The sequence below is a fragment of the Trematomus bernacchii genome, unplaced genomic scaffold, assembly GCF_902827165.1.
Source record: "Trematomus bernacchii unplaced genomic scaffold, fTreBer1.1, whole genome shotgun sequence".
Classification (NCBI taxonomy): domain Eukaryota; kingdom Metazoa; phylum Chordata; class Actinopteri; order Perciformes; family Nototheniidae; genus Trematomus; species Trematomus bernacchii.
The window spans coordinates 2,452,781-2,468,541 of NW_022987733.1; the positions used below are offsets into that span (position 1 = coordinate 2,452,781).

General features: G+C 42.5%; 2 protein-coding genes across 3 annotated transcripts; one reads left to right on the forward strand and one right to left on the reverse strand.

Annotated features, from left to right (window-relative positions):
• Nucleotides 1-998: 998 nt before the first annotated feature.
• Nucleotides 999-7,000, reverse strand: isg20l2 (interferon stimulated exonuclease gene 20-like 2). The gene is made up of 4 exons (XM_034145887.1): nt 6,933-7,000; nt 5,025-5,757; nt 4,140-4,340; nt 999-2,607 (listed from the first exon to the last, which is right to left on the reverse strand). Exons 2-4 carry the CDS (start codon nt 5,610-5,612, stop codon nt 2,494-2,496), a joined length of 903 nt encoding a protein of 300 aa, XP_034001778.1. The 5' UTR covers nt 5,613-5,757; nt 6,933-7,000; the 3' UTR covers nt 999-2,493.
• Nucleotides 7,001-7,254: 254 nt separating this feature from the next.
• rrnad1 (ribosomal RNA adenine dimethylase domain containing 1) lies at nt 7,255-15,455 on the forward strand. Of its 2 annotated transcripts, XM_034145865.1 has the most exons (9): nt 7,255-7,568; nt 8,414-8,532; nt 9,135-9,333; nt 9,418-9,480; nt 10,079-10,222; nt 10,675-11,127; nt 12,192-12,466; nt 13,722-13,906; nt 15,183-15,455. In XM_034145865.1, the coding sequence occupies exons 1-9, from the start codon at nt 7,428-7,430 to the stop codon at nt 15,290-15,292; spliced, it is 1,689 nt and encodes a 562-aa protein (XP_034001756.1). In that variant the 5' UTR covers nt 7,255-7,427; the 3' UTR covers nt 15,293-15,455. The 2 variants fall into 2 exon arrangements, with proteins under 2 accessions (XP_034001756.1, XP_034001757.1); XM_034145866.1 differs by lacking the exon at nt 10,675-11,127.
• Nucleotides 15,456-15,761: the final 306 nt, after the last annotated feature.

The window sequence follows — 15,761 nt, forward strand, 5'->3', positions numbered from 1 at the left end:
AGGCTAGCAAGTGTGCAGGTGTGCGTCATATGAGAGGCCCCGCCTCTTACATCTTCCGCCACAGATTTGGGGAAATTGGTCCGTGCGCAAAGCATTGTGGGGATTTTAAGACCGCGGAGTCTACTCATGTGCAGACTCGATATTTCTCCAAATGGAGTACGCCGGGCTCGGTAGATTTCCAAGTATACTGGAGATTGGAACAGTACTTCGGCGGCACTCGATTTCAAGGATGCTACGTCATCGAGTCCCGCCGAAGGACTGTTCCAATGTCCAGGATGCTTGGAATTCTACCGAGGCCGGCGTACTTCGTTGCGGGAAATTTCGAGGCTGCACATGTGTAGACTCCGCGGTCTTAAAATCCCCACAATGCTTTGCGCACGGACCAATTTCCAAATCTTCAACGGAAATCGCGCTCCATTTAAGGCGGGGCCTCGCATATGACGCACACCTGTTAGCCTGTTCCACCATTCTTCGTTTTCCAAGGCTAGGAAGGATTCTTGCCTCGGAAGACATGTGCTACCAAGCAAGCGTCCTCGACATTGAGAAACACCCATTCTCTCTGGGTGTTTCTCAATGTCGAAATTTCCCGCAACGAAGTACGCCGGCCTCTGTAGAATTCCAAGTATCCTTTTATATACTGATACATGTTCACATACCCACACACTACACACATTACTGATTAACTGACTTCATAATTAACTTAGTTTCTTTAAATAAATATACTTTAATTGGATGTGAATGATGTGTGGTCTCCTTCTTTTGTCCGTCCTTGAGCCAGGGCGTGACAACCATCAACAGGGATTGTTTAACGATGAACACAACTCCCATGATCCCACGCCGCTTCACGACGTCGTCAAACCCGTATTTTGTTGTTGATCGAGACCCCTAGCTGCAGGAACGACAAACTTCCCTTTAAAAAACAAGAATATCTGACTTAAAATGTAAAAATGCAGATGATGATCGTTGTCTTGGTTACAGTAAATATTCTAACACCTGGAAATGATTGTGGAAATGATTTATTGAAGTTGAGCACCAATCTGAATCTACAGCAGACATCGGAACCCGTCAGACGTTGCATAGGAAACAGTACGACGAACTCCCACAGACAAACTTCCATATTCCCAAAATACATTTTACAGTCACTGAGCGGAGAGAGGAGAGATTTTTTAACAAGAAAGGGTCTAATGAAGTATTTAAATAAAGTCATGAAATGGAGGTTTCCATGTGTTACTTTAGGTTTTTGGGGAAATTGGATGTTAAAGGCTCGGCTATGAGAATAACCAGGGACTGAATTAACATTCTCACTCTGTGTAATCTTCACGTTTTTATACAATAATGTTTTCTGGCAATATACTCTACCAACTACTTTAACAGTGCCTTCTGTCTAACTGTCCATACTTGCAGTTTTTCCTAAAAAAAGAGTTTTTTTTTTTACATTTTAAAACAATGAGTGAACTAATGAGAGCCACCTTCTAAAACCAAGTCTAAATACATGAAGAACATCATTGTTTGCATCAAAACTGAACAAAATAAATGTATATTTTTCACATATGGATAATAAAAATGATCTTTTTTTCTTCACCAACTACTTTTTTGTAACAGTGTCTTCTCTCTAGACCGCCATGCTTCCAGTATTTCAACAAATAAACAAATAAAGGTTTTTTTTTTGGGGGGTTTTTCACCCGCAAGTCACATTTAAACACGTGTATCTGAAAATGACGAAGTAGAAAAAACGTCCCTGAAGAAAAATAATTTTTTTTTTGTGGTAATGTTGTCAGACGTTATATTGTGTTTGATATCTTCTCAAGCGTAATCAAGACATATTTTATATTGAACTTGAGCTTTTTATTGGCGATGTTGTCAGACTTTAAATTGATGTTGATCTCCACAAAGAAATTATTTAAAAGAAACATTTTAAAAGTGAGAATTTTCATAGCATATTGTAAGAGTTAAAATTGTCTTTGATATCCACTTAAAGCAATTTAAAAAAACACTGACATGGAAGTTCTTTTAGTGGCAATGTTGTCCGACTTTAAAGTTGTGTTTAAAATCTACTCAAGCATAATTTAGTTCTTTTTTATTGAGTTTTTAAAGGGGCAATAGTCAGATTTTAAATAGTTTTGAATATCATAAAGGAAACAGATGAAGACCACAGAGGTGTAGGCATGACTGAGTTGAATTGAACTCACTTACTTTGTAGAAAATAATATTTGTTTTCATCATGTTTGTGATCATGTGCTGTTGCCTGGACGAAAACATGACTGCCCCCTAGTGGCAGGAGCACCTTAAGACACAATGCAAACCCTGAGAAGGAGCAGCTGAAACTGAAGGCTTTTATCTCCCATGATATCAGAATCCAGCTGGAGGTCAGGAACCTGGTTTCTTCATTCACACGTCACCAGGACAGCAGGGGGGTGAGTCCATCCAAAACACACCAAAAAAAGTCCAATTTAAACCCGGTTTTATTTCCATGTGGTCTCTTGAAAGCTGGCACTAGGTGTTCTGAGCTTTTGAGGCCAGAGTCCTCTCCAACTGCTCCTCCACCACTCTGTAGAGCTGCATGGTGGCCCGGGCGTCCTCCACCGAGGAGTGGCCCTTCCTCCCAGTCTGAGGACGCAGAGAGAGACACTTTGCCGTCACACATACATGTAAGGTACGTTTATTTATATAGCACATTACTTAAAGGTCCCCTGTTATACAGTTTTTCATCAATATATCACAGGTCTCAGATATATCCAGAACCTGTCTCTGATTGGCTGAAACACCAAACAGATCGTTGCAGCATTACCCATAATCCCCTCTGTTTCAGCCCTGTTTCCAAAGTGCTGATTCTCTGTCTGTTACTTTAGATGAAAATAAGGAGCCCCTCCCCACGCCTCGGGGGTTACCTTGGTTGGTGATTGGCTAATAATAACACAAGACAAAACATCGTTATGACATCATAAAGTGGCCAAAATCTGATCAGCTCATTTTCAGACAGGTTTTTATAGAAATGGATCAAAAAGAGAGAGAATCTTTTTTTTTTTTAAATCATGTTGAGAAAGTGGATTTTGCACAATAGGTGACCTTTAAGTCGTTGTTATTGTTTGTTTGTGTTCTTTGTAGTTCCTTAGTACATACAATCAGTTCAGACCGTCGTCTCATTTATATGCATATCTTTTGCTTTCCACTTCTAAATGACAAACATTACTGATGCCAGCGGTTCCCAACCTGGGGAACGCATTGCAAGAGGGCCGCCAAATAATTTGCAAAACATTACGATTTGTGTGGAAACATTTCATTATAAAGAATAATTGTTGTGTTTGAACCTCCTTTCCTTTCTCTTTCTCGATCCTCCTTAGCAACGGTCATTACAGTCCTTGACAGCGGTCTGTACTACTGGATTTACAACGTGTCACATGTTCTGAATCGACCAATCAGAACCTTCGTATTGTTTATGGTTGAATGTGGGCCGCAAACATTTAGTTGATTCTTAAGTGGGCCCTGAGTGGGAAAAGGTTGGGAACCGCTGACTTGTGCCCGTTGAATTTTGGGAATATTGGGTTGCAGATTATAATCTCACAAAGGGGGGATCGTTTAGCCTGAAAGACTGGAAATAACTGAAGGATAAGTTAAAAAGAAAGTAGAAAGAAAGTGAGGGTAAAGAAAACTATTTCTGCTAAAAAGTGAGCAATGATTGAGTCAGAGCGAAACATTTCAGACGTGTGTATCTCACACGGCTCTGTCACTTTCATTCATGTTCCTTTGCTTTTAAAGGAGTGTTTTTAAATGCCATTTTATAATATGTTTCTTAATGCTCTTAATCAGAAACAGGTTTATCACCAGGTGGGTTGACACCTACCTGACTTGGTGTCGTGGTGCATACATAAAAGTAAATCTGTTTGCAACTCACATATATATCAATATTCCAATGACTGTATATACACTATTCTGCACAGTTTCTATCATATTCTGTTTCTATTATATTCAAGTGTATTTTATTTACTTGTGTTATTGTGTTGCTCTGTTGGAGGAGCCTGTGACCTCAGATGTTCATGGTCATATCTACACTGTAGCTCTGCACACATGACAATAAAAGCCTTGAAACATGAAACCAAAAATAGAGAACCCAGATAGAGAAGGCCGAGCGCTGCTGGTACCTGGATGTCTCTGTTGAAGATGGCCTTGGTGAGTCTCTTCAGCGAGGCCACCTCGTTGGGGGCGAAGCCGGCCCTCTGGTTGAGGAGCGGGATGCGGGACGTGTCTCTGGTCAGCACCCCGGGGTGCGCGTAGCCCAGCACCTTGAAGTCGTTGTGGATGGCGTGTCCGATCACCACCTTGCCCATCAGCAGCCGAAGTATCTGCCGACAGAGGAGACCCTGAACTCACCACGACTGTATACAGTGAAGTACATTTACAGTACTGAACAATTTTGAGGTACTTTACTTGAGTATTTCAATGTTTTGCTGGAGACCCTGAACTCACCACAACTGTGTACAGTGAAGAACTTTTACTTAAGTACTGTACTGAACCATTTTGAGGTACTTTGAGTATTTCAATGTTTTGCCGCTTTGTAATTCTCCCACCTCTGCGTGCAACATGTTGAAATACTGAGAGAAGGGTATTTAATGTTTTGCTGGAGACCATGAACTCACCACGACTGTATACAGTGAAGTACATTTACTCATAAGATAAGATAAGAAGTACTTTATTGATCCCAATTTGGGAAATGTTTGCGGTGCAGCAGCAGAAATGTGTTTTTACTATACTGAAACATTTTGAGGTACTTTATTTGAGTATTTAAATGTTTAGCTGCTTTGTAATCCTCCCACCTCTGCATGCTACATGTTGAAATACTGAACGAAGGGTATTCAAACACTTTTAATGAAATTATATGAATGAGAAAAGTGATATATTTTCATGTGAGTTCTGAGAAAAAAGTCTGAATTCAGATTTTTTTCTTATGAAAATCTTTAAATTCTGAAAAGAACATTAGTTAGAAAAAATACATTGAAAAAAAAAAATACATTAGAGGATCTCCTCACCTCCTTCCTGGCCTCGATGTAAGGCGTGGCGTTGACGAGGTCTCGGTGTCGGATGCCGCTCCACCGGGTCCGGTAGTCCGTGACGGGCACGGGGGGGTTGATGAACTTATCGTAGACCACGTCTCCGTCGTACGACACCAGGCTGCAGCGGGCCAGCTGGCTGATGCTGCCCTTCGGCCCCGTGCCCACCATCTCACAGTCGATGGCCAGGAACTTGGTGGGCATTGCTGCTGAGGAGGAGGACTGAGTGGTGGTGGGCTTCTGGCTGCTGGAGCACGAGGGCGATGCTTTTGTGTTCCCAGCATCATTTGGTTTTTCCTGGCACTGAGCGGACGTTGAAGGCGGGGCGCTGCAGAGTGAGTTTGACGGTAAAGTCGTGTTGTTCGAGGAAGTCGGAGGCGCTGAATGATTTGCTCCATTTTGCCGTGGAGGCAGGACTTGTCCTGTTCTGTGGTTGTAATGATTCCTTCCTTCCAGAGAGGAGGGCTTTTTACGATACCGCATGTTTTTGTTTTTCCAGTTTACCGGCGGTGGCCTCTTCTGCGCAGGCTCGTCAGAAAGGCTCACGTTGATCAGAATGTTCGACATGGTTCTGGTCGCAGTCCAGCAGAGGTCAAAATAATGTCTCCTCAAAGCAATCGTGCAGATGTGCTTATTTTGACCTCCAACTCAAAGGGTCTTCAACCTTTGTAAGTGCAACGTTTATCAGCTGACACATCGGTTAAAAAGCATCCTGTGAGAGAAATGAGACCTTATCAAACCACGTCTTCATTTGCAGGACTTTAATAAAATACATTTTATATAACCGGTGTGCAACAACCTGCAAGTTTAGAAAGAACTAGGGGCCTTGAATGCATCAGCACATCTTTCATTAGATGTTGCTTTCTTATTAAACCAAATGTAAGTGTGATGGGGTAGATAAAAGTAACTAGGTAGATTTACTCAAGTACTGTAGAACAATTCTGAGGTGCTTGTACTTTACCCGAGTATTTCAATTGTATGCTTCTTTGTACTTCTACTCCAAAACCATATCATATTATTCTGAAATGGACCAATCTGCACAATGACTACTTTTACTGTCGCCACTTTCACTATATTTTGATGAGAATACTTTTCTACTTTTACTTGAGTAATATTTTGAATGCAAGACTTTCACTGTAACAGAGTATTCCTACACTCTGGTACTCAAGTACAAGTACAAGATCTGAGTACTTCTACTTTCACTCAAGTACAAGATCTGAGTTTCTACTTTTACTGAAGTACAAGATCTGAGTACTTTTACTTTCACTCAAGTACAAGATCTGAGTACTTCTATTTTGACTTTACTCAAGTACAAGATCTAAGTACTTCTACTTGTACTCAAGTACAAGACCTGAGTACTTCTACTTTTACTGAAGTACAAGACCTGAGTACTTCTACTTTTACTGAAGTACAAGATCTGAGTACTTCTACTTTTACTGAAGTACAAGATCTGAGTACTTCTACTTTTACTGAAGTATAAGATCTGAGTACTTCTAATTTGACTCAAGTACAAGATATGAATACTTCTACTTTTACTTATCAAATAGTATTTCTACACTCTGGTACTTCTACTGTCACTCAAGTACAAGATCTGAGTACTTCTATGTTGACTTCAGTACAACATCTGAGTACTTCTCCCTCCTCTGAGTTGATCTGAGTTTCCTCATAATAAGCTCTTATTTTAAAAATAAACAACATCCTTTTAGCCGTTAGCTTAACGTTAGCTCACAAACGTTACTATGCTAACTCCGTGTCTAAGTCGCTGAAAATAACTGTTTCTCAGCGGGAAATTGAACAATAAATGTATGTGAACATAATCAGTTCTATATTGATTCAATACACATCAATAAGATATGTTAAAATAACTTTAAAAGTGTTAAAGCAGACCTGCAGCAATCTTTCGACCCTCGATATTCTTTCTGCTCACAACAAACGTTCAACATCCGGGTCATGTTACCTTCAGGGACAAACAGAAAGTTGAAACAAATACATGAATATATAATTTTGTTGTTATATATTGTAATATAATACACGATTTCTTACTCAAACTTATCTTAATAAATGAATTCATTACAGTACAGCAACTGTCGAAAATCCAAATCCCCCGGAAATAAATAAAGTATTTCTTATTCTGATTCTGTTCGATCGCCCTCCCTGCCTGAAGGAATTACCGGACGTACCTGAACGCATCCTACATGTGAATTGTACATCAATGCTAGCTATCAAGTGGCTAAGCACAACAAGCCTTATTTGTGCTGGATTTGCTTTATAACTGCCGATTTAAAGTACCCGATATTTTTTAGAAACACGTATTCTTTATTGGTAAAACAAGGCAGGGTTAACAAGACAACTTGTGTTAGCATTAGCTGGCCTTTAAGCCCCATGTCAGTTAATCTACCTTCAGCTTCTCAGCATGGGGAGATGTTTACATCAAGCCTTTCTGCAGAACAACAGAGAGATCTGGCCACAAGAATCACCACGTTCCTGTCCATGTACAGCCACCTGTCCGACTCATATATCATCGTGAGTACTGATGCATGACATGACTTTAGCTTTGTTGTTGTTGGTGTGTGGCAAATATACTATGATCAAGGTATTGTTAAGTGACAGGTAACCACTAACACACAAGAAATCGAATACAAAACATGCTTCTGGAAAAATGGCACAAATGTCTCATAACTTGATACTACAGCTCTTCACTGTGGCTATTACCAGAGGTGGGAGAAGTATTCAGATCTTGTACTTGAGTAAAAGTAGAAGTACTCAGATCTTGTACTTGAGTAAAAGTATAAGTACTCAGATCTTGTTCTTGAGTAAAAGTATAAGTATTCAGATCTTGTACTTGAGTAAAAGTAGAAGTACTCAGATCTTGTTCTTGAGTAAAAGTATAAGTATTCAGATCTTGTACTTGAGTAAAAGTAGAAGGACTCAGATATTGTACTTGAGTAAAAGTAGAAGTACTCAGATCTTGTACTTGAGTAAAAGTAGAAGTATTCAGATCTTGTACTTGAGTAAAAGTAGAAGGACTCAGATATTGTACTTGAGTAAAAGTAGAAGTACTCAGATCTTGTTCTTGAGTAAAAGTAGAAGTATTCAGATCTTGTACTTGAGTAAAAGTTGAAGTACCAGAGTGTAACAATACTATGTTGCAAGTAAAACAAAAATATTTTAGTAAAAAAAAGACAAAAACATGTATATAGACATAAAAAGATAAAGTAAAATTATAAATATGATTGTGAAATCCAGCGTTTGTTACTTTACTTTCACTTGTTTTTAATTTTTGTTTTACTTTTATGTATGCACCATGACATCAAGTCAAATCCCTCGTACGTGTCAGTGGTGATAAACCTGATTCTGATTCCCTGCAGGAGTTCTTCACTGAGGATCTGTGGAGCTCGTTGCCCAGCAGCTGGAGGGCCGTGCTGCGGGACCTGAAGTACCCACAGATCGCTGACCTGTTGCTGGGTGCTTCACACGCAGACAGGAGGTACTGCTGGATGATACAGGGCCCCAAAATACATGCTCAAAAAACACAAATTCAACAAAATACGGATTCAATTCACAAAGCTCTGTACAGTAGATGAGCAGAGCCGCAAAATCACCCAGCAAGTTAAAGAAATCCCAATTATCACTTCCTGTAGTGTTATTTTATTTTTATTTTATTTCTTTATTCTCTTTTGTCTTTTTTGAGCGCTTCTATTGGCTAGCGCTCCAACACATTGTACATGATAGGCTAAGGGGCGGGACATCTCTAAGCTGTTGACCAATCACAACAGAGCCGGCCAGCTAACCAATCAGAGCAGACTGGGCTCTGGTTTCAGACAGAGGGTGAAAAGAGGTGCTGCAGCACAGGCAGTATGAGAGAGATAGAGAGCTTTTTGAACATTAAAGCATGGAGATATGTCCCAGTAGAGACACATATGAACCTGAACATGAGCAGAATATTTCCTCTTTAATCAAATAAAATGCAAATACATGTCTTTATGCAAGTGCATGCAGTTGTACTTGTTGACAGTTAGACACATATATATATATAATACTGCCAGAGTTGTGATTTAAATAATAACCCTGCAGTGTTTGTGGTTGCAGATATCCCTCGGTGTGGCCTCTGTCTCTGTTGGCGTTTCGAGCCACTGCTCAGGCTCTGGCGTTTCCCAGAGAGAGCAGGGAGAGCGGCGGGGGGGCCGAGGAGTTTCAGAACAACGAGAGTCAGAGCTCTCTGCTGCGACACATCTTCAGGAAACACGTCAAACCCAAGAAACAGCACGAGATCCGCAAGCTGGGCGCGGTACGAGGGGCTAATGCTGCTATCGCTCCAGTATTGGTCTCTGTGAACAGTGTTTTTTCATCTGTTGCGTTTTGTGTATTCCAGCTGGTGAAAGAACTGTGTGACCAGACTGACTGCAGCAGTGTGGTGGATGTGGGCTCAGGACAGGTATCATCTGATTTGATCACTATCACCCTGTTTCTGGTTTGTTTATTCAGCAATATTTGAGCATTCAAAATGTTCCTCAAGTAAAAGTAGAAAAGTATTATCATCAAAATATAGTGAAAGTAGCGACAGTAAAAGTAGTCATTGTGCAGATTGGTCCATTTCAGAATAATATATATGATATGTTTTATAATGATTGATCATGAAAGTGTTCTCAAAGCTGGTAAAGGTGCAGCTAGTTTGAATGACTTTGTATACTGCAGGGTAGCTTGTGGATTTACTCCAGGTGGAACTAAAGTCTGATTTAACACTTGGTTATATTTCACATCATTCATCCACATCTGTGAAGTAACTAAAGGTATTAAATACATGTAGTGGAGTAAAAGTACACCATTTACCTCTGAACTGTAGAGGAGTAAAAGTACAAAGTATTTGAGTATATCTACTTAGTTTCTTTACATCACTGCTGGTCAACAATGCAGCTCTGAGGCAGAGAATAAAACATGCGACACACACACACTGTAGCCTACTTGTGTTTAAATCGTTGCTTTGTCTGTTGTGATGCTCCCACTTTAACCACTGAGAGGTTTCCTCCGCTCAGGGTCACCTGACGCGTTTCCTGTCCTTCGGGCTCGGACTCTCTGTGACCGCCATCGAGGCGGATCGCGTGCTGCTCGCCATGGCAACCAAGTTTGACGGAGAGCTGATGGGGGTCTTAGAAAAAGAGAGGGAGAAGCAGAAAGAGGTTTGAGCTTTTATTTCTGTTAATACATACATTTAGTCCATAAGCAAAGCATATGATTGAGAGGTGGTTTGTTAGTGGTGTCATGATTAGATTTTGATTCTTGTCTATTTGCCATTTAAGTTCGTATTCAAACCCCTACACTTTAATGTTCGATAGAACCACCTTTTGTCTTCAACTTAAGAACGTAAAACATCAAAATTGCAATCATTTTCTTTTGTCTCACAGGGGTTGAATACTTATGCAATGTATTATATATTTTTTCTACAACATGTTTCTCACATAAAACTAATGACACTCTTTGTAAGTAAAATATGAAATAGAACACACTCTTAATGCATCATTTGAAATGCAGAGAAATCTGATCATTTACGAGGCGGTTGAATACTTTTCCAAACCACTGTATCTCCTGCTGGCACCGAAAGGCACCAATAAACATTTGTCTCCTTTCTTAGAGCGGCTCCTCTCTGCTCCCAGTATCTCAGCCTCGACATGTGGCCGGGTGGGTAAACCCCAAGGCATCATGGGAGTCCTTCATCGAACAGCTGAGCGGTGCAGAAGGACCCCAAACTCCATCTGGACCCTGTAAAAAGAGACAGAGAGGCTCCGAAGAAGATACTTTATCAACGTCACGTCACCAGCTCAGCGGAAAGGATTCTGAAGACGAGGCCTCCAGGTGCTCGTGTGTCCAGGAGGGGGTTCGACCTCCTGAGGAAATGCTCCGTCCAGACTTCGTCCTCACGGGGCTCCACGCCTGCGGAGACCTCAGCTCCACCCTCCTCCGGCACTTCATCAGCTGCCCACATGTGCGCGGCATCACCTCAGTGGCCTGCTGCTACATGAAGATCTCCACCAGGGAGCATCCGTCCCCCCCGGGTCTGATAGCGGCTCCTCACCCCGCAGACGAAGTACAAAGCATTTGAGTATATCTACTTAGTTACTTTACATCACTGCTGGTCAACAATGCAGCTCTGAGGCTCAGAATAAAACATCCGACACACACACTATTACTCATGTTTAAAGGTCCCCTATCATACTGTTTCTCATCAATATATCACAGGTCTCAGATATATACAGAACCTGTCTCTGATTGGCTGAAACACCAAACAGATCATTGCAGCATTACCCATAATCCCCTCTGTTTCAGCCCTGTTTCCAAAGTGCTGATTCTCTGTCTGTTACTTTAGATGAAAATAAGGAGCCCCTCCCCACGCCCCTCTGAGAGAGATTTGGTTACAAAGAACTCAATGGTGCTCTAGGAGGAGATTCAGGTGATAAGGTGGGGTGGGGGGGGGGAGGGGTTACCTTGGTTGGTGATTGGCTAATGGTTACACAAGACAAAAAAATCATGACATCACAAAGTGGCCAAAATCTGATCAGCTCATTTTCAGACAGGTTTTTATATAAATGGATCAGGACAAAAAGAGAGAGAATCGTTGTTCCTGAGACTTTCAGAGTCTCTTTCCACAGAGGGGACACATGTTGATGAAGAAGAGACATGAAGAAGAGGGGACACATGTTGATGTAGAAGAGACGTGAACAAGTGGATTTTGCATAATAGGTGACCTTTAAGTTGTTGCTTTGTCTGTTTTGATGTTCCCACATTAACCACTGACAGTTTTCCTCCGCTCTGCCGATAAAAAAGGGTCGAGGAAGGAATACCGGTTCAAAGCAGTATTCAATGTTTACTTCAGATTAGCTCCACGTCAGAAATGAGCATGCTTGTCATATGTCTATCTCCATAGAGGCTGAATCATCATGTTAATCACATAGCTATCATATGCCTAAAACAGTCCTGATGCTCTTCTAGGTAATCAGACATCCTGTCATGTACACAGCTACAGTTGGGATACCTTTGTTATCATGTGTACTCTGATATTGGAGGAGTACATTCAGTATTTTCCCAACAGTTTTCCTCTGCTCTGCCGGTAAAAAAGGGTCACCTGATGTGTTTCCTGTTTCCTGTGTCCAGAGGCTCCAGGAGACGATGCTGCAACCCTCAGAGTTCGGATACCCCATGAGCTCCTGGGTGGGGGGTCTGCCTGGACACCAGCTGTCCTACAAGGCCCGGGAGGCGGCGTGTCACGCGCTGGAGGACTACCGGCGGAGGCTTTGGGAGGAAAGCCAGCTGCTGAGGACGCACTGTTACAGAGCGACGCTGGAGACCATCATCAGGGAGCAGAGGCCCGAGCTGTGCAGAGCGGGGGTCCAGACCGTGAAGAAAGCCCACCTGTTGACGTTTACTGAGTGAGGAGACGCACACACACATGTTTACTATGTTAAGATCTTAACGATATCAATCCTTAGTCAGCAATGATTCAAGGCCACTATCTGAGATTTAAAGGTCTCCTATTATGCAAAATGCACTTTTGGATGTATTTTATACATACATATGTGTATATATATATATATATATATATATATATATATATATATATATAAGTGTCAGAAAATAAAACCCTCTCTCTTTTCCTCCGTACCCAAATCTCTAAAAACGGGGGAACAACGGAGCTGATCCAGATTTGCGTCCGATATGACGTAATATCTGAAATGTGGGCGGGCTTTACACCCACGGGCCTATCAGAAAGTTGCTATCAGAAACAATGCCGACGTGTTTTGGACGTAATATGGGGTGTTTCTCAATCGCGAGTACGCTTGCTTGGTAGCACATGTCTGCCGAGCATCTTGCTTCAGAAGCGAGTCAAGAATACTTCCTGACATTCGGAAAACAAAGAGTGGAACAGGCTAGCAAGTGTGCAGGTGTGCGTCATATGAGAGGCCCCGCCTTACATCTTCCGCCACAGAATTGGGGAAATTGGTCCGTGCGCAAAGCATTGTGGGGATTTTAAGACCGCAGAGTCTACTCATGTGCAGCCTCGATATTTCTCCAAACGGAGTACGCCGGGCTCGGTAGATTTCCAAGTATGCTGGAGATTGGAACAGTACTTCGGCGGCACTCGATGACGTAGTATGCTTGAAATAGTGGCTCTGGAGCAGCTTTACTCGCGATTGAGAAACACCCATGGTCTGTGTTTACATTAGCATCGCTAACACTCAGAGCTAACCTGTACTGGAGAGAGTATGTGTAAAAACGCAGGAAATAAAAAAAGGAACTCACCTTGTGGTAAACCTGAGAGAGAAAAAGCATTTGAGCTCCATACTGTTTTCAGAAATAATCCTTGAAGTGGTTTGGAACATGATATGGTGTTTAATCATGGCAGCATTTAGCTGTATCTGAGCAGAGCAGCCACTCTTCCCTCTGCAGCTCACTGCTTGCCTGCGTGCTCAAAAGGGGGCGGGACCAGCAGCTACTGACCCAGAATTAGCACTTCTCTAACCGGGCTGAAATAGAGGGATTTGAGGGATGTCTAAAATGCATGATCTGTTTGGTATTTTGAGCAAAACACATCATAGACATGTTTTTCATATATTTGTATATATCTGAGACCCATAATATATGCCTAAAAATAGCATGATAGGAGATCTTTAATGTCCCCCTCAGGTACGCCCGTCTGGGCCTGGCGCGGGTCGGCCTGCCCCCCGACCTGCCTCTGGACGGGGGGCGGGTGGAGGCCATGTTGGAGCAGCAGGGCCGGGTGGTGGTGTTCTTCAGCCTCGCCCTGCTGCTGGCTCCGGTGGTGGAGACGCTGGTGCTGCTGGACCGCATCATCTACCTGCAGGAGAACGGTGAGGACTGCTCTAAGGCTGATGTCTTCTTGATGTAGGAAGCAGGGCACTAAAGAGAGATTCATCCTGGTTCCACCCACAAATAAAAGCCAATAGGATTTCTCCATGTGATTTTTGTTATTGCAGAAAATAATCAAACAAAACGTTTATGATTCTAACACGTTTAGTTCAGCAGGATAATCTCCACATCAGGGCCGTCCCTGGCCAACTTGAGGCCCCACGCAAAGTTATATCATGAGACCCTCTGTTTCGTGAGGGTCGAGGGTCGACAGAGGGGGGGGGCGCTAGTGGAGCCTCGCAGCGGCGAAACCGTGCCGCGCCACACTAATTGCGCCGCATAAGCGCATAGGTCAGTTGAGGCTCCCTCCGCGAGGTGAGGCCCCACGCAGTCTGCGTCCACATATTAACACCACTTTATGATTTCTGAAGTAAAAAGCTAACGTTAGGATATAAAGGAACTACAGCACGGTCACATGACTTCACGTCACCACCGCTAAGCTAAAGGAGGCTAATGTTGGGCTATAAAGGAACTACAGAGGTCACCACAGCTAAGCTAAAGGTGGCTAACGTTGGGCTATAAAGGAACTACAGCATGGTCACATGACTTCACGTCACCACCGCTAAGCTAAAGGCGGCTAATGTTGGGCTATAAAGGAACTACAGCACGGTCACATGACTTCACGTCACCACCGCTAAGCTAAAGGTGGCTAATGTTGGGCTATAAAGGAACTACAGCATGGTCACATGACTTCACGTCACCACCGCTAAGCTAAAGGCGGCTAATGTTGGGCTATAAAGGAACTACAGCACGGTCACATGACTTCACGTCACCACCGCTAAGCTAAAGGAGGCTAATGGGCTGTAAAGGAACTGCAGCACGGTCACATGACTTCACGTCACCACCGCTAAGCTAAGGGAGGCTAATGGGCTGTAAAGGAACTACAGCACGGTCACATGACTTCACCTCACCACCGCTAAGCTAAAGGAGGCTAATGGGCTATAAAGGAACTACAGCACGGTCACATGACTTCACGTCACCACCGCTAAGCTAAAGGAGGCTAATGTTGGGCTATAAAGGAACTACAGCACGGTCACATGACTTCACGTCACCACCGCTAAGCTAAAGATGGCTAATGTTGGGCTATAAAGGAACTACAGGACAACATTTCATACAGTGTCGTTGCCAGCGCTTTCTGAAAAGTTTAAATGATTTCAATACAGGCCCTTTATCTATTTGTATTTGCATTTTAATAACTGAATCTTCCTCTTCCTGCAGGTGTGGACAGTCGGCTGGTTCCTCTCTTCGACCCAAACCTTTCTCCCAGAAACTTTGTGCTGGTGGCTCTGAAGGCTCGAGGACATGGAGGAGCAAAAAGGAAATCCTAACAAACTGTATACGTTTCTCTTTGTTGGGAAAAGTCACGCTTACTTTCTGAGAATGAACTCAAGATTACAAAAAAGTCTAGTTCTCTTTTAAACACAAACCCAAAGTCTTACTGTTTTTATATTTTAGCCTCTGTTTTTCCAATTAAACTGGCCCTGTTATGCAAATGTGCAGGTTTCATTTTTGCTATGTAGTGTCTCTACTTTAAAGAGTCCTCTCCTGCTGATGTTCAGGTGTATATCAGTATGTAGTGTCTCTACTTTAAAGAGTCCTCTCCTGCTGATGTTCAGGTGTATATCAGTATGTAGTGTCTCTACTTTAAAGAGTCCTCTCCTGCTGATGTTCAGGTGTATATCAGAATGTAGTGTCTCTACTTTAAAGAGTCCTCTCCTGCTGATGTTCAGGTGTATATCAGTATGTAGTGTCTCTACTTTAAAGAGTCCTCTCCTGCTGATGTTCAGGTGTATATCA